The sequence below is a fragment of the Dromiciops gliroides genome, chromosome 3, assembly GCF_019393635.1.
Source record: "Dromiciops gliroides isolate mDroGli1 chromosome 3, mDroGli1.pri, whole genome shotgun sequence".
Lineage (NCBI taxonomy): Eukaryota > Metazoa > Chordata > Mammalia > Microbiotheria > Microbiotheriidae > Dromiciops > Dromiciops gliroides.
In genome coordinates this window covers 582,794,978-582,819,256 of record NC_057863.1, presented here as the reverse complement: position 1 = coordinate 582,819,256, position 24,279 = coordinate 582,794,978, and the positions used below count along the sequence as shown (strand labels likewise).

The window sequence follows — 24,279 nt, the reverse complement described above, 5'->3', positions numbered from 1 at the left end:
ACAAAAACTCCATGAGGTAGGTATTTTAAGTTTTTATCTCCATTTTACAAATGAGAATACCAAGGCTAAGAAAGATGAAGGGACTTAGCAATTTTCACAAATTGCAATAAGAGAACTCCAATTTTTTTCTAAGGATTCCAAATCAATTATACTTTCTAACCTACTTATAGACTTAGAAGAGATATATGAATAGTCCAAAAAGTGGCAGATGGGTTCCATGTAAGCAAATTTGTGGCAAGCATTCAGTGAACCCTCATCCAAATTATTGATCATGTTGTCAGTTTTTTAAGAGTGGTCATCAGTGAGACAGGGAAGGCCATGAGAAACCAGGACTTTGGGCAAAGCCAAAGGGTGGGAATATACATTAAGCTCACAAATGTGGTTCATAGGAATGGAGTCACAATTGGGGGACCAGTGAATATCATAACATACAATGTATAAACAAAGTATAGGACAAAGAAGATAAAGGCTACAAAGCCCTGTTTCTTGCTGGGTTGGTGATTGTAGTTGGGCAATGGTTGTTGTACTTCATGACCCCAGGCAAGTCAATTAACCTCTGCTTGCCTCAGTTTCCTCAGCTGTACAATGAGGATAATAATAGCAGAGTTGTTGTGAGGATCAAATGAGATACTATTTATAAAAGGCATTTAGGGGCAGCTAGGTGGTGCAGTGGATAGAGCACCGGCCCTGGAGTCAGGAGTACCTGAGTTCAAATCCGGCCTCAGACACTTAACACTTACTAGCTGTGTGACCCTGGGCAAGTCACTTAACCCCAACTGCCTCACTAAAAAAACAAACAAACAAACAAACAAAAACAAAAAAAAGGCATTTAGCACAGTCCCTGGCACATAGTCAACAATATATAAGTGATTATTCCCAAAAGAAATCATATATGTAAAGTATTGTATTGAATGTAAGGTGAACCTTGGAAAACTACATGAATGTGAGCTATCAGCATCACTTGCCCCATCTTTCCACTGGCTGAGAAGCTAAATAGTAAGCTCCAGTTACCTCCAGGTAGGAGTGTCTGTCTCAGCCTTAGCAGAGTGCCTATCAGGAGACTGTGGAAAGAAGTAGGGGTAGGGAAAAGAGAGAAGACTAAGAGAGACTTCCAAATGACTGAGGGCTGTGTACAGTCTACAGTCAACAACCATACTAGCAGGGATCTGGAATTTTAAAAGTGCCAAAGCACTTCTGACCCATTTTAAGAGTTGGATAAACTACTGAAACAGTAAGGCACATCCTATGTCATAAAATACTTTTAGAAAGATGTCCCAGTTGGAAAGGAAACCTTTTACTGAGGGAGCACGGTAAAGTCTTACCAGGATAATGTCTGTCATTGAAAATAATAGGGGCAGCTAGGTGGCACAGTGGATAGATCACTGACCTTGGAGTCAGGAGTACCTGAGTTCAAATCCGGCCTCAGACACTTAACACTTACTAGCTATGTGACCCTGGGCAAGTCACTTAACCCTAATTGCCTCACTAAAAATAATAAAAATAATAATAATTATTATAATTATAATAATAATAGTACACTCTGGGGAAAGTTGAAGTGAGTAACCATTAGAGGGAGAGTTAAGGGAGCAAAGTGTCTCCTATAATAATTTCCTTGTTCTGAATTTGCGGATGATCCCTGCACGGATCTGCTTGGTCCTGACACTGTAGACAACTGGATTCAGTACAGGTGGAAGAAGTAAGTACACATCAGCCATAACAATGTGTATGGTGGGCGACAAGTGCCTTCCAAAACGGTGCACCATAGAAACTCCAATCACAGGCACGAAGAAAATAAGTACCACACAGACATGGGACACACATGTGTTGAGTGCCTTAAGCTGCTCTTCATGGGATGCAATGCCCAGCACAGCCCGAAGTATCAGCAAATAGGAGAAGAGGATGAAGACTGAGTCTACACCCAGGGTGACAATGACCACGCATAATCCATAGATGCTGTTGACCCTAGCATCTGAACAAGACAGCTTCAGTACATCCTGGTGGAGACAGAAGGCATGGGAGAGGGTATTGGCATGACAGTACCGATACCGTTGTAGAAGCAGGGGTGTGGGTAACACAACCCCCATACTCCTCATCAAGCAAAACAGGGCAATTTTGACAATCACACCATTGGTGAGGATGGTGGAGTAGTGGAGTGGATAGCAGATGGCAACAAACCGGTCAAAGGCCATGGCCAACAGCACTGAAGATTCCAAGAAGGTGAATGTGTGAATGAAGAAGAGTTGGGCATAGCAGGCACTTGCTTGTATCTCTTGTGTATTCTGCCACAGAACTCCAAGCATGGTAGGCAGTGTGGACAGTGACATGCCTAGGTCAGTCAAGGCCAGAATAGACAGAAAGTAATACATAGGCTGTTGAAGAGAGGGCTCTGTCCAGATGACTGCCAAGATAGTGACATTCCCTCCAAAAGCCACTAAGTAAGCAAGGCAGAAGGGGATAGAGAGCCAGACATGTACCGATTCAAGTCCTGGGAAGCCCTTCAAGAGGAAAATAGGTTCCATGGTATCACTGCTGTTTGGTGACACCATGATGGGCCTGGGGATGCCTTGTGAGGGGAAAAGCTTAGGCTGCCAGAGAGAAAAAGAAGTCACAATGTCAATAGCTGAGAAGAGGCTCTCTAGGTTCATACACTGAAGTATCCTTGAATTGTCTCCTAAGGCACTTAAGTTAGATATTAGCAAGCACCTCTCACATTTGGAGGTTCTGAAACACTAGATGATCATATCTAGGATATACAAAATGTTTTATTCAGGCTGCCATTTTAAATGATCTGGAACTCTTCAGGTCTGAATTCTATTCCTTTTGACCAAACATTAGTACAAGTCTTAGAGCACCAAAAGGGCATGTAAAGAAGTTTTGACACATTGACACTACAATATAATGACAGAAAACAAAAGTAAGAGTAAGAATATATCACATTTTAGAGCTGATTATGTCAAAGTAGGGAAGCTAGGTGGTACCGGACTTGGAATCAGGAAAATCTGAGTTCAAATATGATTTCAGACTCTTATTAGCTGTGTTACCCTGGGAAAACCACTTAGCCCTGTTTGCCTCAGTTTACTCATCTGTAAAATGAACTGGAGAATGAAATGGTAGACCAATCCAGTATCTTTACCAAGAAAACCCTAAATGGAGTCATGAAGATTTGTACATGATTGAAATGACTCAACAAAAACATGTCAAAATATTCATTAATATATCAGCCTGTGGTATGCGTCATGTCTATAGCAAGTGGAACATGGCACAATAGAGAGAACATTGGCTCTAGAGTTAGGAGTTGTTCAGTCACTTTTTTAGTTGTGTCCAACTCTTCATGACCCCATTTGGAGTTTCCTTGGCAAAGATTTGGCATTCCTTGGCAAAGTGTTTGCCATTTCATTCTCCAGCACATTTTACAGATGAAGAAACTGAGGCAAAGATGGTTTAGTGACCTGCCCAGGGTCATACAGCTAGTAAGTATCTGAGGCCAGATCTGAACTCAGGAAGATGAGTCGTCCTGACTCCAGGCCCAGTGCTCTTTCCACTGAACCACCTACACTCAGGAATCCCGAAATCAAATGTTACCTCTGATTCTTATCACTTCTGTCATCTTTCACAACTCAATTTACCTACCCAGGCTTATGGTTCCTCTTCTGTAACATAAGGGGATTGGACTAGATGACCTCTGAAGTTCCTTCCAGCTCAAAATTCATGATACGCTCAATGATAGCAAGGAGGACTGATGTAGTATAGAGACTGCTGGAGTTGTAAGTGAAAACCTTGGCTTATGACTTGCCTCAGATACTGCTTAGCTGTGTGAGTAGCATTACCTAGGCAAGAAACATTAACTCTCTTGGCCTATTTTCTCTTCTTTATAATACCTATAGCATTTACCTCAAACAGATGCTGTGATGACTAAAGCACACAATCCCTGAATGCTGTTGACTTCCCGGGCTTCCTTTAAGTCCCAGAGAAAATCCCACCACATACGAGAAGTCTTCTCCAACCCCTCTTAATTTTAGCACCTTCCCTCTGTTGATTATTTCCTATTTATTTTATATATAACTTGCTTTGTATAAATTTGTTTGCATGTTTTCTCCCCTGTTAGATTGAGGGCAAGGATTGTCTTTTGCTTCTTTTTTGTATCCCCAGTGGTTAACACAGTGCCTAAGCACATAGTATGTGCTTAATCAATATTTACTGAATGAATGAAATCATAATATATATAAATCATTTATATATATACATATAAAGCTCTCCAAAAATTTTCCCCCTTTATATTTCTCTTCATCTCCCAACACAAGGGAAAGATGAGAATTTTTAAAAATCCAATTACATGTAAAAACAATTTTTAACATTTTTGATCTCCAAATAATCTACCTCCCTCCCTCTATTAATATCTCCCCCACCCCTCATTGAGAAGGCAAATATTTTTATATAACTTATAAATGTGCAGTGATGCAAAACATAGTTCCATATTAGTCATGTTGTGAAAAAAAACAAACAAAAGAAGAAATATAAAGTATGATTCAATCTGCATTCAGACTCCATCAGATATTTCTCTGGAGGAAGATAGCATTTTTTGTTTTGTTTTGTTTTGTTTTGTTTGTTTTTGTGGGGCAATAGGGGTTAAGTGACTTGCCTAAGGTCACACAGCTAGTAAGTGTCGAGTGTCTTAGGCCAGATTTGAACTCAGGTACTCCTGACTCCAGGGCCAGTGCTTTAGAAGATAGCATTTTTCATCATAAGTTCTTTGGAATTGTCTTGGATCATTGTATTGCTGAGAATAAGTCACTCGCAGTTGACATGATTATTTTTCTCAGCATACCTTGGCTGTTTGGAATGTAGTGGTTCATCCATTCTTTCAGTTCTCTCTGCCCCAGTTTATATGGAAGAAATCTCCCTGCATAATGTCCACTAGTCTTTTATATTAGACTGTCCAACCAAGTCATTGTGTTTCCTTTCCTCAAAGGTGCTTTACTGTTTAGGCTGCCTCAAGTACTTAAGACTAGACATAGACCATTTTCAGGGCTGCCAAAATTACCTTTGGTGTTATAGAAAAATACTGAGCTCCAACTCCATCCCAATGCCCCACCTCACTTTCCATTTTAGACTTTGTATCACAAAATAATCTAAGCACAGTACTTTAGTCTAAAGCCCTTAATCCCATACGAATAAGGAATTTTATCAGTTTTTCTTTAATGATCAATTCTAGCAAAACATCAGACACTAAATTCTTTTCATATCACTTTTATGTAATGTCTCCCCAGGCTCCACATCAACACAGATAGGAACTTTCCCTGGTGTGGTTAGGGTAAATATTGGAGGAAGAGGGAAAAAAAGAGAAAACTTTTATTACTTCCCTCAAGTGAAGAAGTATATCCTGAATTCACCTTTAACAAGATGGAAAGGAGAATATTTGAATGGGGTCCTTAATCTGGGGTTCCTGATAATTTTTTTTTAATATTCTGATAATTTTATTTCAATAGATTTAGTTTTCTTTGCAAACCTATGTTGCTGTTGGGTTTTTTACCCCCTTTGGTTGGTTGGTTGATTTTTTTGTTTTGTTTTGTTAACTATGTGTTTAAAAACATTATTCTGAAAAATGTTGCATAAGGTTTCACCAGATTGAAAAGGGGTGCAAGACAAAAGAAAGGTTAAGAAATCTTGAGTCTTAGAAGAAGTGGTAAAAATGGATTTTAAATCTTCATACTAGGGGACTTAAATAGATATATTGCTATTCCTTTAAATGCCCTAACCTCATGATTCCTCGATTTTCTTATTTCCCATGAACTATTCTTTCCATTACATTCTATCTCCTGTAGGAGAATGCCCATTCTATCATCACCACTCTCTTATTTATCTTCAATATCTTCCTATGTATTGGTTCCTTTCCTACCATATATAAACATGGGCATAAGGGGGCAGCTAGGTAACACAGTGGATAAAGCACCAACCCTGGATTCAGGAGGACCTGAGTTCAAATCTGGCCCCAGACCCTACACACTTACTAGCTGTGTGACTGTGGGCAAGTCATTTAACCCTCATTGTCGGAAAACAAACAAATAAATAAACATGGGCATATCTCACCCATCTTCAAAACAACAACAGCACCACAAAAACACCCTTGATCAACTCCATCCTCATTAACTATCATCCATATCTCTCCTTTCTTTTATGGATGAACTCCTGAGAAGCCTATCCGTAATACGTGTTTTCATTTTCTTTCTTCTTCTCTATAATCAATCTTTAGAGGTCATCATTCAACAGAAACTGCTCTCTCCAAGGTTACCAGTGATTGTAAAATCTAATAGCTTTTCTCAATTCTTGTGCTTGCTAACCTCTTTGTAGCCTTAAACACTGTCCATCACCCTCTTATTCCTGATACCCTCTGCTCTATAGGTTTTTGTGGTGCTGCTGCTTTCTCCTGGTTCTCCTCCTATCCTCTAGATCCCTTTTTCTCAGTCTATTTTGTTCAATTTACCTTCAGATAACATCTACTAACTATGGGTCTTCTCTCACAGTCCTGTTCTCAGTTCCCTCTATACTGTTTCACTTTGAAATATCATCAGCTACCTGAATTCAGTTATCATTTCTATGCCGATGATTTTCAATTATACTTATGCAGTCCTCACTACTCTGCAGACCTCCAGTCTTGCATCATCAATTTTTTATCTGAAGGAACTGGATGTCCTGAAGATATCTTCGTCTCAAAGTACCCCCAAACAGAACTCATCTTTCCCCTCAAGCTTTCTTTGTAACTTCCCTGTTACTATTGAGGTTATCACAAATTTCCCAGTTCCCCATATTTGTAACATAGGCTGAAAATTCTTAACTCTTTATGCTCTTTCACTCCCCATATCCAATCTGTTGACAATATCTATCAATTTTCCCTTTGTAACCTTTCTTGCATATGCTCCTTCTCTCCTCTAACACTGCTACAATCTGGTACCAGTCCCCTTTTCCTTATTCCTCGACTACTGAAGTAACCTGCTGGCTGATCTCTTCCAGAAGTGTCTCCTCACTCTAGCCCATTCTAAACTCAGTCTTCAAAGTGATCTTCCTAAAATGTAAATCTGAGAATGTAACCATTCTCTCCCAACTCCCCAACGCCACCCCCTACCCTTCACAACTCAATAAAGTCTAGTGTCTTCCTATGATCTACAGGATCAATTATAAAGTATTTTTTTGGCATTCAAAGCTTTTTGTACTCCCCTCCCCCAACCCCCAGTCTTTTTACACAATAAACCCCAGACCCCTGCATATTCTGTGATCTAGTGACACTAGCTACCTTGCTCCTCCTGGAACAAAGAACATTTCCTGACTGAGCATTTTTAGTGGCTTTTCCTGGTGCCTGAGGGGAGGGGGCAGGGCATCTTCAGTATCCTGGTTTCCTTGACTACTTTTAAGTCCCAGATAACATCAGACCTTATACAGGAAGTCTTTGCCAACTCCCTCAATTCCAGTGTCTTCTCTCTATTGATTATTGCCAAATTATCCTGTGTGCAGTTTATTTGTACAAAGTATGCATAGTGTCTCTTCCTTTGGATTGTAGACTGGTAGGGACTTAATTAATATTTGTTGACTAACTTTATTTGATTGACCTTTGAGCAGCAGAAAGGAAAATACTTCCAAACATCTTTAACTTAGGGTTCTTGAATTTAAAATATATATATATATTGAAAAGTATATTTCAATATAATTTATTTCCTTTAGAGTCAGGAAGATCTAAATTCAAGTTCAGTTTCAAATAATTTCTACCTGTATGTGTCTGGGCAAGTAACTTACCCTCAGCTTGTCTCAGTTTCCTCATCAATAAAATGGGGATGACAATGCACCTACCTGCCAGAGTTTTTGTAAAGATCAAATGAGATATTTGTAAAGTGCTTAGCACAATACCCAGCACATAGTAAGTGCTATATAAATGTTAGCTCTTATTATTTCTAATAATTCTATGTATTTTATTTTATGCACTTAAAAAGTATTATCCTGAGAAGGGGTCTATAGGCTTTACTGGACTGCCAAAATGGCCCAAGACACCAAAAAAAGTTAAAAACCCTTGAGTCATAAAATAGCTAGAGTAAAAGGAGTGATGAATGGCTTAAAGAAAATGTTTCCTCAGGTTGTGCTGCCATTTTACAGTTACTATTATTCTGAGATTATTACTTCAGTTCCAATCTTTTCCTTAAAGTTGATGGTGAACTCTTTCCTTTTTTAGAATTCCATAAACTGTAATTCCTGAATAGCTACTGTTACTGCAGTTTTCAAAGAAAACTGTCCATGCTTGGACCCCTCCATGAAATGCTTAGCACTTGATTTAATTTAATTAGAATACTATTACTGGTAGACCTAAAACAAAGAGTATAAAATTCCCCCACTCCTCTTTTTGTCCTTTCCTCCTTATCTTTGTCAGGGCTGGAAGGAATATCAAGGATCATCTAGGTCATTACTTTATTTTACAGAGAAGAAAACTAAGCCCAAAGAAAGTTAATACCCTGGTGTCTGAAGACCTAATTGCTCTGTCCATAAGGGGAAAAAATATTATAAACCAATGCCCAGGGGCATCTAGATGGTTCAGTGGAAAGAGCACCAGCCCTGGATTCAGGAGTACCTGAGTTCAAATCCGGCCTCAGACACTTAACACTTACTAGCTGTGTGACCCTGGGCAAGTCACTTAACCCCAATTGCCTTACTAAAAAAACAAACAAAAATAAACCAATGCCCAGATGGAGATGACTGAATTAGAAGAGGCTTGGCATACCTGGCCCATAATCTCACTAACAAGTCTCAAATATCAAATGGAAAAATAAAGAAAAATGCTTTGCATACCTGATAGTTTTGAGATGCTAGCTAGGGGCAAGGGACATAAATAAATTCAAATAAAGTAGGAATCTGAGGAATTGGTCAGATAAATACCATTTCTTAAGACTTTTCTTTTGTTTTTGTTTTTTTTTTTTTCATTTTGACTGCCTGACACAGTAACACTTCCAGGCCCCCAAACCTTTCATCTGATGATTGGTCTTGTCTCACCTTAGCCCTCCTCTGGATTTATGTGTTCATCAGAAACCTTGATACCAACTTGCATCATTTTTTACCTTTTTCCTGCTCTTGATATAGGAAACAAAAAAGGGGTTAACAGAAAAACCTCAGACCCAAGCTCTAATTTAGATCGGAGCTCTAAGAGGGATTCAGACCCCAGTTAATGGATAACTTAAGACTTGAGTCTTCATTAATATAAGTCAGGGCCTAGGTTCTTGCTACCCACATTAATACGCACCCATAACAAGAACATAAAGAGGCAAGTCATAGACACCTGAACTATAACAATGATACACAGACAGGGCAAATAAATTCAAACTGATAAGTGAAAATATTTTGAAACTAGACATGGAAATCAAAAGGTTCCATGTGCAGAAAAGGCCAAATTTGTCCCCAGATTCACCTTATGAGGTGTAAACCCCAAAAACATACCTGCACAGAAAAAAATACCCAACTCAGGGGTTCGTTTAAGCCCCCAGGAACTCCAAATTAGGATAAACCCTCCCCTGTACCTCCCTAAGGTGGAGATTATTATAATGAGACTGATCATCAATTTATCCATACTATAAATATAACTGTCTTTTCTCTCCTTATTCAAGAGATACCTTTCCACTTTTCTGGTTCTCTCTATGTGTTCACTCACAGTATTGAAATAAAACTTGGGAAACTAAGTCACTGAGTCTTGTAATTCTTTTGGGAAGAGTCATGATCAATTTGACCCTAAATCCATCCCACATCACCCTTATTCCCACCTAGTATTTTGTCTAATCATTGACAAATATCTATTTCCTGCCTCTTTCTCTCTCTTCGTCTCTGTCTCAGTCTCTTTGTTAAATTCAATGTAGCTGTACTATTTAGAGGGTTTTTTGGTTTGTTTTAACAAAGTGTTTATGCATACACAAAACCCATATTTCAGAGGAGATATCCAGTGAGAAGTGCCCAGATAAGTTCAAGGATCCTCTCCATGAATCTTCTCCCAATCCCCCAGCTCTGTTTCTTTGAAATATGGAGAGAGGGGGCAGCTAGGTGACGCAGTGGATAGAGCACCGGTCCTGGAGTCAGGAGTACCTGAGTTCAAATCCAGCCTTAGACACTTAAATACTTACTAGTTGTGTGACCCTGGGCAAGTCACTTAACCCCAATTGCCTCACTAAAAAAAAAAAAAAGAAAAGAAAAGAAATATGGAGAGAGGTTGAGACAGAACAGATAGATCTTCAAGTTCTAGATTGTCACTGAGGAAAGCCTCAAACTTTCTCTGTCTTAGACTCAATATGGGCCACCTGACCTCTTAAAGAAACTAAAAGTACTTTTTTTTTTCCTGTTCTCTAATCTCTCTGAGTCTCTGACATAGACAGATATCTGATAGTACAGTCAGGGGAAGAAAGGGAGTGCTATTTATTTCTAGGATAGAGAATATGTTTTTCTAATGTAGACAACCTGGGTTGATGAAAGTAGGCACGGATGAGTCTGAGTATAAATTCTTGGGTTTCCAAATACTGTTCTCCAACTCTTAATCCCAGATTTCAGGCCTTCTTCAACCACCTGGAATTCCTAACCCCTTCAGAGCTACTGGAACAGGAGCTGTATATGAATAAAACAACTCTTGCAGGGGAGAAGGGGGAGAGATGGAAGTAATATTCCCCTTCTTCAAATAGGACTCTTTTTTTTGAGTGTGGGGAAGGGTAATATTTGGAGACCTACTCTTTAGTTATACCTTTGTTTCTAGCACTCTTCTCTACCTCAGTATTTATCTCCTTTCATCTTTTACTCAGAACTAACATGAGGGACCACCTAATCCAACCAATCTATTTTACAGATAAGGAAACTGAATCTAGAAAGGGCTACTATTCTGGTGTCAGAAGACATAGCTCTGCTACTTACTAAGTTTCTAAAGGTTAGGCTATTTTCCCAAGGTATCCTTCCATTTCCTCATCAATAAAATGAGACAGTTGGATTAGATGTATTGGTTCAATGAGAAGTATTCCTACCTGTCTCTGTTGGTCACTGTACTATGGATTAGAAGTCCTGCTAAAGTTTGGAATAACTCACCTGACAAGAAGCTTTGACTCCCTGTGTCCTTTATCTTTAAATAATTGAAACTGCTCCCCAGTGAGAGACTCTATAAAGGTTCTAATTCCCTGCTGTGGGGTCAGCTTCAAGTCCCCTGAGTTCCCAGAGGTGAACAGGACATAAACAATTATTAACTCAGGCTATGCCAGGGCCCAGAGTTCTCTGATGAGCATTACCTGACTATCAACTATTGAACAAAACACACATTATGGTCATGATACAGACTTTTTAGAAAAGTCTTTTGATAGCTCCTTCCCCTGGCCATTCTCTTTAGGTACTCCAATACTCATGCTTTTCTTTCTTAGGATCTTTGTCACACCATCTCATTGTGGGAGGTGAGACTGCACTACAGGAGGAACTAGGATTCAATAGCCATATTGGTAATGAGCTGTGAGATGTTTTGGACCAGATTTTAGGTGTCTGGTTAATGAGTATTCTCATAAAATCACTTAAATCTAAAAGTTTGAAGGTACCACAGTGGTCATCTAATCCAATTCATTCCTGAAAAGAATCCACTTTATAGCCAACCTGATTAAAAATAATAATAATAATAAAAAAACCATCTGGTCTATTCTCAGAGTTTGCTAATGAACAAAGCTTCTTTATCTTCCCAGGCATTCCTTTATTTAATCTTCTTTTAAAATATTTTTATTACTTATTAATGTCTTCTGTTTCTTACAGTATCATAGTTATTCTTCCCCCTACACTTTCCTGGAGAGCCATCTCAAACATCTAAAAATATTTTTAAGAGGAAAAAATATCAGCACAACTGATTATTTAATTGAAAAATGTCTGAAAACATATGTAATGTGTAATACCTGTGGACCTCAAAACTCTAAGAAGCGGGGATGGGGGGAGGTTGGAGCTGTTTTCTTAAATCTCTTCATTTGAATCGTGCTTGCTCTTTATAATTTTGTTACACTTCTGTGTGTGTGTGTATGTTTCCATTTATATTACTTTAGCTACTGTGTACATTGTTTTCTTGGCTCTGCTTACCTGACTTTTCACCAGTTTATATAGATCTTTCTGTGCTGTTCTATATTTTTCACATCCATCATTTCTTACATCATATTTCATTATATTCATGCACCACAATTTGTTTAGCCATTTCCCATCACTGGTAAACAACTTTCTTTCCAATTCCTTGTTATCACAAAAAAGTGCTGCTATAAATGTTGGTATATATGGCTTTCTTGGGGTCTAAGTCCAATAATGGAGTCTGGTTCAAAGAATATTGAGATATTAGTAATTTTATTTACATAATTCCAAATTTCTGTCAAAAATGGTTATACCTTTTCATGACTTCACCAACAATATATTAGAATGTCCATCATTTCACAACTTCTCTGACATTGAGTTTGCCATTTTTTAATCATCTTCAACAATCTTAGAGTGTGAGGTGAAACCTCAAGGTTGATTTGCATTTCTATTATTATTCTATTTCTATTATTATTCATGATCTGAATGCATTTTATGTGAATACTCATTCATTTGTTGTGAATACTCTGCAATTCTTCTTTTAGAGAACTATTTGTTATCCTTTACATTTATCTATTTGGGAGAGGTTCTATGCATTCCTTCATTTATTCATCCATTCTTCTATTTCTTTGTTTGTTTATTTCATGGAAACCAAACGTTTGAAGAATGAAATTACATACAAAGTTTTGTTTTGTTTTTTCATTTGAGCAATTCCTTTCATATTTTGTTGGATTTTGTTTTGGCAGAAACTTTTTGGTTTTATGTAATTTTACCTGTTCTTAATGAACTCTTTTAATATTTAGAAGCTATTAATGGAGAGTTTGAGAGGTCCATAACTTTTATCTCACATTATTATCTAATTTTCTATTTTTTCTCAAGCAATATGCTAGAACCCACTTATAATTATTATTATAGCTATGATTTAAATAATACTTTGAGGTTTGCAAAATGCTTTATACTCTCTTATTTGATACTCACGACAACCCTGATAGATGATATTATCCCATTTTACAGATGAGGAAACAGAGGTTGTGATTTGCCTAGCATCACATAGGATCTGATTCAAAGTCCAGACCTACATCCACTTCACAATGTAACTGCCTCTATGCTTAACCTGTACCTTTCCATTTCCTCTTGGTTTACTGCAAGATGTTTGCCTTCTAGGGTTTAGAAAGCTACGTTTTTGTTTTTGTTGTTTCCCCAGGAGCAAGGTATGGCTATGAGTTGAACTATAAGGAAAGCGGAATGACACAGAGCTAAACACTTTTGAAATGTGGTGCTGGAGAAGACTTTTGAGAGTTCCTTGAACATCAAAAAGATCGAATCAGTCAATAGTTAAAGAAATCAATTCAGGTTATTGACTGGAAGGTCAAATACTGAAGCTAAAATACTTTGACCACATAATAAAAAGATGAGACTCATTGGTAAAGGCCCTGATGTTGGGAAAGATTGAAGGCAAAAGGAAAAAGAAAAGGAAGAGGATGAAATGGATAGATAGTGTCATGGAAACAAGGAACATGGACTTGGATAGAGTTTGAGAGATAATGGAGGACAGAAGAGCCTGGAACACTATGGTCCATGGGATCATGAAGGGTCATACAGAATTGAATGATTAAACAATAAAATGATTAGGAAACATAGCATTTCCATTGAGCATTCCATTTAACCCGTGAAGCATTTATCTAGGGCCTATTATATGCTGGGTCCTATGCTAGTTGTCCGGTAGATAAAAAAAAAAAAATAAATGATCCCTTTCCTCCAGAAGCTTACATTTTACTTGTAGGAAACCTTGTGTATAAATAACCATATGGAAGTATGGATACATGCAAAATATATGTGAAATAAATTTTTTTTTTAATTGTGGTGAGAGGGATATTATTAATACCTGGGAGGATTATGACTGTACCTGTCAGAAATGGCACCTGATCTGATTTTTTTTTTTTTTAGAAATACTATGGTTCAATCTGCATCTAGATCCACAGTGTTCTCCTGGTTCTGCTCATCTTACTCAGCATCACTTCAGGTGAGTCTTTCCAGATTTCTCTGAAATCTGCTTGCTCATTGTTTCTTCACATTGCTTTTTTTTAAACTTTTGTGTTCTAAATTTTCTTCCTCCCTCCTTCCTTAACCCTCCCTATAGAATTAAGCAATTCAATGTCATACATGTGCAGTTATGTCAAGAATTTTCACATTAGTCAAGTTGCAAAAGAAAATAGAATAACTTTAGAAAGAGGAACAAACAAATAAAATTATGCTTCAATCTGTATTCAGATACCATCAGTTCTTCCTCTGTTGAAGGTTTGTATTTTTCATCTGTCCTGATGGCATCCTGATCATCATTTCTTCCACAGTTACTATTGCTAACTGTATTACCCTTAATACTATTCTCTCCCTTTGATATTTACTCCATTTTCTATCTTCTTTCACCCTATCCCTCCTCAGAAGTGTTTTGCTTTTTACTGCCCCCTACCCCAATCTGCCCTTCCTTCTTTCACCTCTCCCCCCACCTCTATTCCCCTTCCCCTACCACTTTCCCTCAAGGCAAAATATATTATGATACTCACTTGAGTATTTATGTTATTCCCTCTTTCAGCCAATTTTGATGAAAGTAAGGCTCACTCACTCTCCCACTCCTTTCCCATTTCCCCCTCCACTCCATAAGCTTTTCCTTGTTTCTTTTATTGAGCTCTTTTACATCCCTCCACCTCTCCCTTTCTCTTTCTTTCAGTGCATTTCTCTTACCCTTTAACTTTACGTTAAAGATGTCATCATAGGTCTACCAGGTGATACAGTGGAAAAAATACCTGCCCTGAAACCAGGAGTTCCCAAGCACAAATCTAGTCCCAGACATAAATCACCCCATCCTACCTGCCCCCACAAAAAACAAGGACAAATGCTTTACAGATATCATCTCTTCATATTCAATTCACAACTGTGCCTTCTAAGTATATTCCTTTCAGCTGCCCTAATACTGAGAAAGTTCTTATAAGTTGGAAGTATTATCTTCTCACATAAACATTTAAATAGTTTAACTTTTTTTTTTTGGGGGGGGGGGGGGAAATGAGGGTTAAGTGACTTGCCCAGGGTCACACAGCTAGTAAGTGTCAAGTGTCTGAGGCTGGATTTGAACTCAGGTCCTCCTGAATCCAGGACCGGTGCTTTATCCACTGCACCATCTAACTGCCCCAGTTTAACCTTTTAATGTCCCTCATGTTGCCTTTTTCCTGTTTACCTGTTTAAAATTTAGTCAAATTTTCTATTCAGCCCAGGTCTTTTCATCACAAATGCTTGAAAGTTTTTTTTTCATTAAAATCCCTCAAAGATTATATTTTAGATCTTAATCCCAGTTCCTTTGCCCTTTGAATATCATATTCCATGCCCTTCAGTCTGTTAATGTAGAAGCTGCTAGATCTTGTGTTATCCTGACTGTGGCTTCACAGTCCTTGAATTCCTTTTTTCTATCTGCTTGTAATATTTTCTCCTTGACCTGGGATCTCTGGAATTTGGCTATAATATGCCTGTAAGTTTTCCTTTTGGGATCACTTTCTGGAGGTGATCAGTGGATTCTTTCAATTTCTATTTTACCTTCTGCTTATAAAATATAAAGGCAATTTTTCCTTACAATTTCTTGAAAGATGATGTCTAGGCTTTTATTTAGGTTATGGTTTTCAGGTAGTCCAATGATTTTCAAATTCTCTCTCCTGGATCTATTTTCCAGGTCAGCTATTTTTCCAAGGATATATTTAATATTGCCCTCTATTTTTTCATTCAATTGGATTTGCTTTATTGTGTCTTAGTTTCTCATAATGTCACTAGCTTTCATTTATTCAATCCTAATTCTTAGGCAATTATTTTCTTCAGATAGCTTTTTTATCTCCTTTCCCATCTGACTTTTCAAGCTGTTGACTTTTCTCATGACTCTCCTGCATTGCTCTGATTTCTCTTTCCATTCATTCCTCCCTTTCTCTAAATCTTCCTTCTCTCTCTCCTACTTTCTCTTCAAATTCCCTTTTGAGTGCTTCCAAGGCCTGAGATCAATTCATATTTTTCTTGGAAGCTTTGAATGTTGGAGCTTTGACTTTGTTATTATCTTCTTCTGAGGGTGTATTCTGGCATATCCATCCCCCCAAAGTAGCTGTCTATTGTCTGCTGTTTTTGCCAACTCATCTCAAGACAGAGGCAGATATCTGATTGCAATCTGATACTCTATGGTTGGAAGCTTGGTGTGCCTATACTCCTCCCCCACTGGGATGCCATCACTTGATTCGGCCCACTGGTTCAGAACCAGGATGCTTCACCCCAATTCCAGTAGAGACTACAGCCACTTCACCTCGGCCAATTACCGAACCCCCTCACCAGTGCACTGTAAGATTCTGAGGCACTGTAGGTGCCATCTGTTTCTGGTTGGATCTGGGCTGCTGTGTGCTGAGCTCCTCTCTCAGCCCAATCAGCAGGTGATCTCAGTTGCTGCTTTTGACTAGAAAATAGTCTCACTCTGTTCTTATGTGAGTTAGGCTGCTTTGGGTTTGTTTTTATGGCATTATTTCAGAGTGAATGGACAGGTTTAACAGGAGCTTGTGGGAATCACAACCTCTCCTCTGCCATCTTGGCTCCACCACCCTAATCTGGGTTTAAAAGAGAGCTAGAGTGAATGAGGAAGTTAAGAGGGAGAACGTTTCTGGCATCTGAAAGACAGTGTATAGAAAGGAATGAGGTGAGAGTGGAACATCAAAAATAGTTAAGTAGACAACTTTGCCTGGAACATACACTACATGAAGGATAGGGATTTCTGATCAGTCTGGAACAATATGGTGAGAGCCAGAGAATAGTGAACTTGAAGACTGACTCCTGTATTAGTGAGATGCTTAAAAGCAGAATGAAATTATCTAAATAAAACTTATCCTATTTGGCTAATCAATTCTGTATTCAATTTATTATGATCTCCCATCCATTCAATACTAACTCAGTGGATTGTCCACCCAGCCATGTTATTATAAAGACAATATGAATTTTCATTCCACTTCCCCATGCCCCTCCCAATGCTGGTTAAACTTTGTATGTGAGCTGAAGAAGAATGAGAGAAAAAAGAATTTGGAAAAAGAGGTTCAAAATCATAAAAACTTGAAATTGACAATGTCAGGGAGGAAAATTTGGGAAGAAATAAGGTGAAGTTTAACGTGGAAAGTCTCAAGATGTACTTCAAAAAGAGAGGAGAGGAGCAGCTAAGTGGGTGCAGTGGATAGAGCACCAGCTCTGGAGTCAGGAGTACCTGAGTTCAAATCTGGCCTCAGACACTTAACACTTACTAGCTGTGTCACCCTGCGCAAGTCACTTAACCCCAATTGCCTCACTAAAAAGAGAGGAGAAAGAGAACAAATCAAAAAGGAAGGATGCACACTGAAAGAGAGAAAGAGGAAAGAGAATAACTAGAAAAATAGGAGAAAATTAGTAACCAAAAGAAAAAAAATAATTTGTTCCTGTTAAGGTGCTAATAACTTGAAAATGTTACAAATCTGGAACTGAAGCAAAACTCACAGAAGAATGTGCTGAAATCATCTTCTAACCAAGAACAACTTGGAAGGTCAGAAGGAGGGAGCTGCTGTGCTGATAAAGGAGTTGAGCCCAACCCCACAGTCACCCTGACACAGATCCAGTCTCAGGAAGTCCTCACCAGAGAAGGAGACCCCCAGAGCCTCTGAATGAGCTGAAGCACCAGTGTCCTCTGGAACTAAGCTCACAGTCTGGTGAGTGGACTGAGCCCTGGGCAGGGGGGGAGACTACAGGGGTCTATGCTGGTGCTAAGGCAGAACTTGGATTTTACACCCCTACTGAGAACCAGGTGGTAGGCTCAAGTAGAAGTGGCCCAGATGGGAGGGGCACAGGCTCGTGGGAGCTAACAACCACAACACACAAAACTGGTTGATTGGCAAGTTGGTCTGGGGTCATCTAGGACCAGGAAACAGGCTGGGCAAGGGAAGAACCTGGGACTTCTTAAGCTTGGGATACTGCAGCCTGGAAACAGTGTCCCACTTTAAGGAGCTAAAAATCTAGTAAAAGAAAGGCAAGATGAGCCAACAGAGAAAGGTAAAAACCACAAATCTGGAACTGAGATCCCCCACAGATCTCCTATGGCCCCTATAGGAAGTTTCCCACAATTCTTCAGAGGGATGGAAACCAAGTTCTTTAAGCAAGAAAAAGAAGTTCCAACAACTGAGGCAGATTTTTTTTCTGAGCTGAATCAAGTGTGCAATATTGGTCTTTCTGCTTCAACAAAAAAAGAGTAATGGCTGTCTATGCCCCAAATGAAGACTTGCTGGGGCAGCTCTAGGTGGTCCAGTGGATAAAGTATTGACCCTGGAGTCAGGAGTGCCTGAGTTAAAATCTGGCCTCAGACACTTAACACTTACTAGCTGTGTGACTCTGGGGTCACTTAACCCCAATTGCCTCACTAAAAAGAAAAAAAAAATTAAGACTTGCTTACTGAGGCAGTGTTAAGTGATTTGCCCTGGGTCATGCAGTTATCTGATTTGAACTCATGAAGATTAGTTACTTAGTTCCTTCCTGTAAGGTGGTATGGATTAAAGCAATATTTACAAAGCACTTAGCACAGTACTTGGCAAAAAACTGTACTATCCAAATGTTATAGGACATAACAGAAATTAGATCCATGTGCTGTAACCATGGCAAGTACATTAAGCTAGAATCAAGACAAGAGTCAATGATTAGCCAGACCTTCTGGGAATGGTGGTAAGGTGATTGACAGCCTTCTTTTGGCACTTTGGATTTCTGAGCAGTGGTTAAGTATTTTTCAGGATACTGAGCTAGGGTAGGGAAGAAGGGAAGTCCCTGACTGTGGGGCCTGAGGACAAAAAGTCATAATTCCTAAATGTAGACAAACCTGACCTGCATCTACCCATTCCTTCTATTTCTACACCAATAAAAATAAAATAGAAATATAGAAATATAATAAGAGCTATACAGCTCTCTATTTTTATACCTTCCCTACAGGATTCTTAAGGAGAAAAGTACAGAGGACCAGGACAGTTGGTAAATATTATACAGACTTTATTTACATTATGTACATAAGAAACACTTCATAATTCAAATTCAAAATTAGTTCCAGCAGGTCTTAATTCCCCTGAGTTCTGGGTCAGGGAAATTTAAACTTTCTCTAGATCCATCTGCACCGAGCCTAGGATTTACGTTGTACTTCATTTTTCCCCTTAGATGAAGAAAAATACATTTTAAAAAATGAGAGCTGACTCAGGAGGCAATTTCCCACCCCCCAGGTTATTGGGTTTTTTTGTTTTTTGCAGGGCAATGAGGGTTAAGTGACTTGCCCAGGGTCACACAGCTAGTAAGTGTGTAGTGTCTGAAGCCGGATTTGAACTCAGGTATTCCTGAATCCAGGGCCAGTGCTTTACCACTACGCCATCTAGTTGCCCCTCCCCCCCAGGTTATTGTTGAGAAAATTAAGATTTAGCTTACCTTAGTTGGCAGGCTTTTAAAAAATGCTTTTCCTCCCTACCTATCTCTAAGCAGATTAGAATTTATCAAGGGGGAAAATTTCTCTAAAGTTCTTTGGAGTGGGTGGGACAACTATTCTGAGACCACTGGTGAAACATTTTGTTTAACCATGTGACCCTTGAGGGTTTCTCATCTTCACCCACTTCTTCCCAAGGTACTGACCTTATAAAGCATCTGGATCCCTTCTATATCATCATCGCTGAGCCTGAAGAGTTCTGGGTCCTGGTATTTGTAGTTGGGGAACATGATGGAGTTTTTATCCTGAGAGTGTCCCAGGCCCAAGGCATGGCCTATCTCGTGAACAGCCACCAGGAAGAGATTGATGCCTGAGGCAGAAAGAATGGGGAAAAGTAAGGGAAGGATAATAGGAGTGGAAAAGAATGAAGCATTAAAAAGCAAAATTAGAATGGAGGAAATTAGGTAGTTGAGGACTTGGAAAACACAGGAACCCTAAGGAAGGGGAAGAACCACCCTTTCCAGACAGTGCTTCCCACTGTCTCTTGTACTACTCTACGGGTCCCTAATTATTCCTTAGGGCTCAGATAAAGCAACTCCATCAATCAGTACAAATATGGTCATTTACCCTCCTCAGAATCAGACCAATCTTCATCACTGTCAAAGTGGACAGCTCCTTGGTAGTAAGGATCTGGAGCAAAAGCATGAGCTAGGACCTCTCCTTTTCCATCAAAGGGGTAGGGATCGCCATGATCTACAGGGGACAAGGAACAGAATATGCAGTTAATTTCTTGTTCAGTCATATCCAACTATTTATTGATGCAATTTGGGTTTTTCCTGACAAACATGCTCTAGTGATTTGCTATTTCCTTCTCCAGCTTATTTTATAGTTGAGGAAACAAAGACAAACAGGGTAAAGTGATTTGCCCAGGGTCACAGGTAGTCAGTATCTGAAGCTGGATTTGAATTCAGGAAGCGAAGTCTTGATTCCAGGCCTTGAACACTGCACCAGCCAACCCAGCTTCCAATGGCAGGCATCATGCTAAACAATTTAAAATATGTCATTTGGGCAGGAATTGAGACTACACTTGGAACATATGAAATAGAATGAACATGCTACTTGGAAGCTTGGAGAATCTCATGTCAGGGATTCTCCTATCCCATATTTTGAAGTGAATATTTTAGGGAGGAATAATAGCACAACCAGGAGGATGAGGATGGAGTTTGCTACTGTAATTTGCCTGATTTCTTTCAGGTGATTAGTGTCAGCTAATTAGATAGGAGCCCTCATTTTACAAACTTATTTCCTCCTTACATCCACTAGCGAAAGCAAACTCTATGTCAGAATTGCGTCTGTACACTCTTCGGAATTTCAAGGGGGTCACACTGCTCCAGACTTCTGCTGCCTTCTGCACAATCTTTTGAACTGTCTTTCGACTCATGTTGTCTGGATAGCTGACGATACTGAGAGAGAAAAGGGAGAGAAAGAAAGGAGTTGAGGTGGTGAGCCTAGCTTCAATGTGAGGCATTACTGCTCCCATCAGGTACCTGGGCTATCAATAGATTTCTCTAGGTTTACCTATGTCATTTTGTTCTAGTTAAGAAAATGCAAACTACTCCTAGAGAGATCATAGAGGCAGGGCAATGGGGGTTAAGTGACTTGCTTAGGGTCACACAGCTAGTAAGTGTCAAGTATCTGAGGCCAGATTTGAACTCAGGTCCTCCTGGATCCAGGGCCACTGCTTTATCCACTGTGCCACCTAGCTGCCCCTGGATTCACTCTTGCAAATAAAATATAGTTTTGATACTGTACTGACAATACAACATCCCCTCCAACCCTTACTCAGTCTGTCCCCCCAGGTACAGATTCTCCTGGAGATTCTCCATTATACAACTAAGAGCAGATACCTGTAGGTTATGCGGTTTTTATGAATTTTAGGTTTCCCAGGAAAAAAGGAGTAGTCAGCAATATCTCGGACCCCACACCGAGGCTGGCGTATGAAAGCCATCGTGGGCTCATCCAACCAGCCAGTTTCTTCCAGCCTGAAGAAATGCTGCAAGAAGCGCAGCTGATCCTCCAGAGAATTATACTGAGTTTCTTCTTCACTGTAGAAGAATCGGTGGAAGTAATCCTAGGATAAAAAAAAAATAAACACAAAGAAATGAAATTTGATTTAAAACCCAGGTGGAATAGGAAGTTACCAACTCAGGTCCTCTGACTTCAAATCTAAACTTTTTTCCATTGCACTATGAATATCAGGGGTGATTAAGTGCCTATGTCCAGTTCCATTAGGGATCTAAGGGAAAATATCATGGTGTCTTAAACTCCAAGGCTTGCATTGGGGTGGGGAGGTGGACACACACAAATATCCACACAAAGAGTGTTCCTGTCCAATGAAAATAGGCAGTACTTAGTACTTAGCAGTAGTTAGATACAAAGAAAGGTAGTTCTTGGAAGAACTACCTCAAAAACCAACCATCCCACCCCAGCACCCCAAGCATGGCACAGGGATATAGAAGTAAAGGACAACAAAAGTAGTGACAAAAGAACAAGGCAGAACACCAGTATCTCCAATTTATCTTTGAGAATGGGGATTGTCTTTTGACTTTCTTTGTATCACTAGGACTTAGCACAGTGCCTGAAATTTAAGAGGCAACTAATAGATGCTTGTTGACTGACATCTCTCTCAATTTGCCAGCATGTAGTTCCTTCTTGACTATCCTGAGCTAGCCTACATAGGGATTGTTTTTTCCTCTCCCAACCCTTTTTTGCAGAGAAATTTTCAGACATATATGCATATAAAATAGGCACATAACCTTTTACTATTGCCATTCCCAGTTATGTGACCCAATATGGGGTCATGACCCACAGTTTAAGGGGCTAGGCACTATGACACCTAGCTGCCCCCCCCCCAATACCACCCCCTCTTCCACCCCCAGCCCAGTTAAGGTTTTGATATTCTCAGGAAAACCAAATACTTACCTGAAAAAAGCTCAAGTCATCATGGACATCCTTGGGAACAACTGGTATTGACAAACACCAGGGAAGGAAAAAGGCAAAGATGAGAAGTGTAGATAGCATGATTAAAGTTCCAGCTCTACTGTGGCCCTTTTCTCCTCCTGGGAGAATTTATAAGACTCAGGTCCTGGTGACTTATATCAGGTAGGGCCTCTTTTCTTGGTTCAGAGGATGATGATAACTAGGTGGAGTGCCAAAGTGATGAGATTAGCTACTTGATTTTAATCTTTCTTCTAATTTCCATTCATTGCTCCCTCCACCCTCCACCCGCCCCCCCCACCCCAGGCCCTAGGGCTATTGCTGGGAAGTAGAGGTACTCTAAGTCTCTGAGGTCTCCAAACATTTTTTTTTTTGACCTTGCATCCCTGTCAGTATTCCCCTTCTCCCCAGCCCCATCCCATGTTTGGTTGAGGGGAAGGGGGGAGAGGGAGGAGTTATATCAGTCTTCCCAATGGCACTTGAGCTGTTCTTTTTATGACTTCTCAAGTTAGGAATAGGTTATAATTCCTTGGAGGACTAACTGTTTATCCCTCATTCTCCCCCAAAGGAAGAAAGCTCAGGACCTTCTACAAGGGATAAGAGAAATGTTGAGTTGTAATCAGTGAAGGCAAGATAAAGTTGTGTTAGACACCCCCCCCCCCAGATTTACTGAGGGGGAGGGGGCAATTTTTTCCACTCTTTGATTAGTTTATTACAAATATTTTGGGGTTACGCCCTGATCTCCCAGGTGGCTCTTGGCCCCACTATCAATGTCACTGGGTTAGTGTATTCTGGATTATGCCATCAAAGATGATGGGTATGTCCTAGAGTATTGTTAAGTATTGTTAAGTCTTTGCACATCTGTTTCCATATTGGGCTGACCCTCTCCCCTAGAGTCACAGGAACGAGAGAAGCAAGGAACAGATTGAGATATTGAAAGAGAGGGAAAAAGAGGGAAGACAGGGAGAGTGAGAGACAAAGGCAGGGACACAGGGTAGCCAGACAGCGACAGACAAAGATAGAGACAGAGGCAGAGACAGAGACAGAAAGAAAGAATGAGGGTAACAGAAACAGACAAAGAAGGACAGCAAGAGAGACAGAGACAGAAAGACAAAAAGGCAGAAATATATACATGGGCAAAGAGATATACAGAGACAGAATTATGATAGCTTAACTTCATTTGACCTTAACATTTGCAAAACTCTACACTGCATAATACAAGATAGGTGTGTATATTTCTATATATGTAGACATATATACAGAGATTGTAAATGGGAGTTAGGGGATGGGTGGGAAAGGCCTCCTTTAAAAGGTGAGATTTGAATTGATCCTTGAAGAAAGACCAGAAAGACCTAAGGCAAAGTTGAGGAAGAATATTCCAGACATGGGGGACAGCTTGTGAAAAGGGATAGAATCTGGAGGTGAAGAGTCATGTGTGAAGAACAAGAAGAGACCAGTATCTCCAGATCATAGGGTACATGAAAGGGGAGTAAATGGTTCTGCTGAGGCACAATTTGTACCCACATTTTATTAAATCCAAATCCAGAACTCTATCCACTACTACACATTCAAACTCAGAATCTTTTTCATGCTATACAGACAAGAAAAAGCACAAATAGAAGAGGGGGATTATTACCAAGTGTCATAATACTGAAAATGAATGATCTCAAACAAGGATGGGGAAACATACACAAAATGATAAAGTTAATCTAAGC

General features: G+C 39.5%; 2 protein-coding genes across 2 annotated transcripts; both read right to left on the bottom strand.

Moving 5' to 3' along the window:
* Nucleotides 1-1,598: 1,598 nt before the first annotated feature.
* Nucleotides 1,599-2,546, bottom strand: LOC122748034 (olfactory receptor 51L1-like). Its single transcript, XM_043993771.1, has one exon. It carries the CDS (start codon nucleotides 2,544-2,546, stop codon nucleotides 1,599-1,601), a length of 948 nt encoding a protein of 315 aa, XP_043849706.1.
* Nucleotides 2,547-19,746: 17,200 nt separating this feature from the next.
* On the bottom strand, nucleotides 19,747-22,648 carry LOC122748033 (matrix metalloproteinase-26-like). Its single transcript, XM_043993770.1, has 5 exons — nucleotides 22,550-22,648; nucleotides 21,475-21,698; nucleotides 20,882-21,030; nucleotides 20,195-20,320; nucleotides 19,747-19,937 (listed from the first exon to the last, which is right to left on the bottom strand). The coding sequence occupies exons 1-5, from the start codon at nucleotides 22,646-22,648 to the stop codon at nucleotides 19,747-19,749; spliced, it is 789 nt and encodes a 262-aa protein (XP_043849705.1).
* Between the last annotated feature and the right edge of the window lie 1,631 nt (nucleotides 22,649-24,279).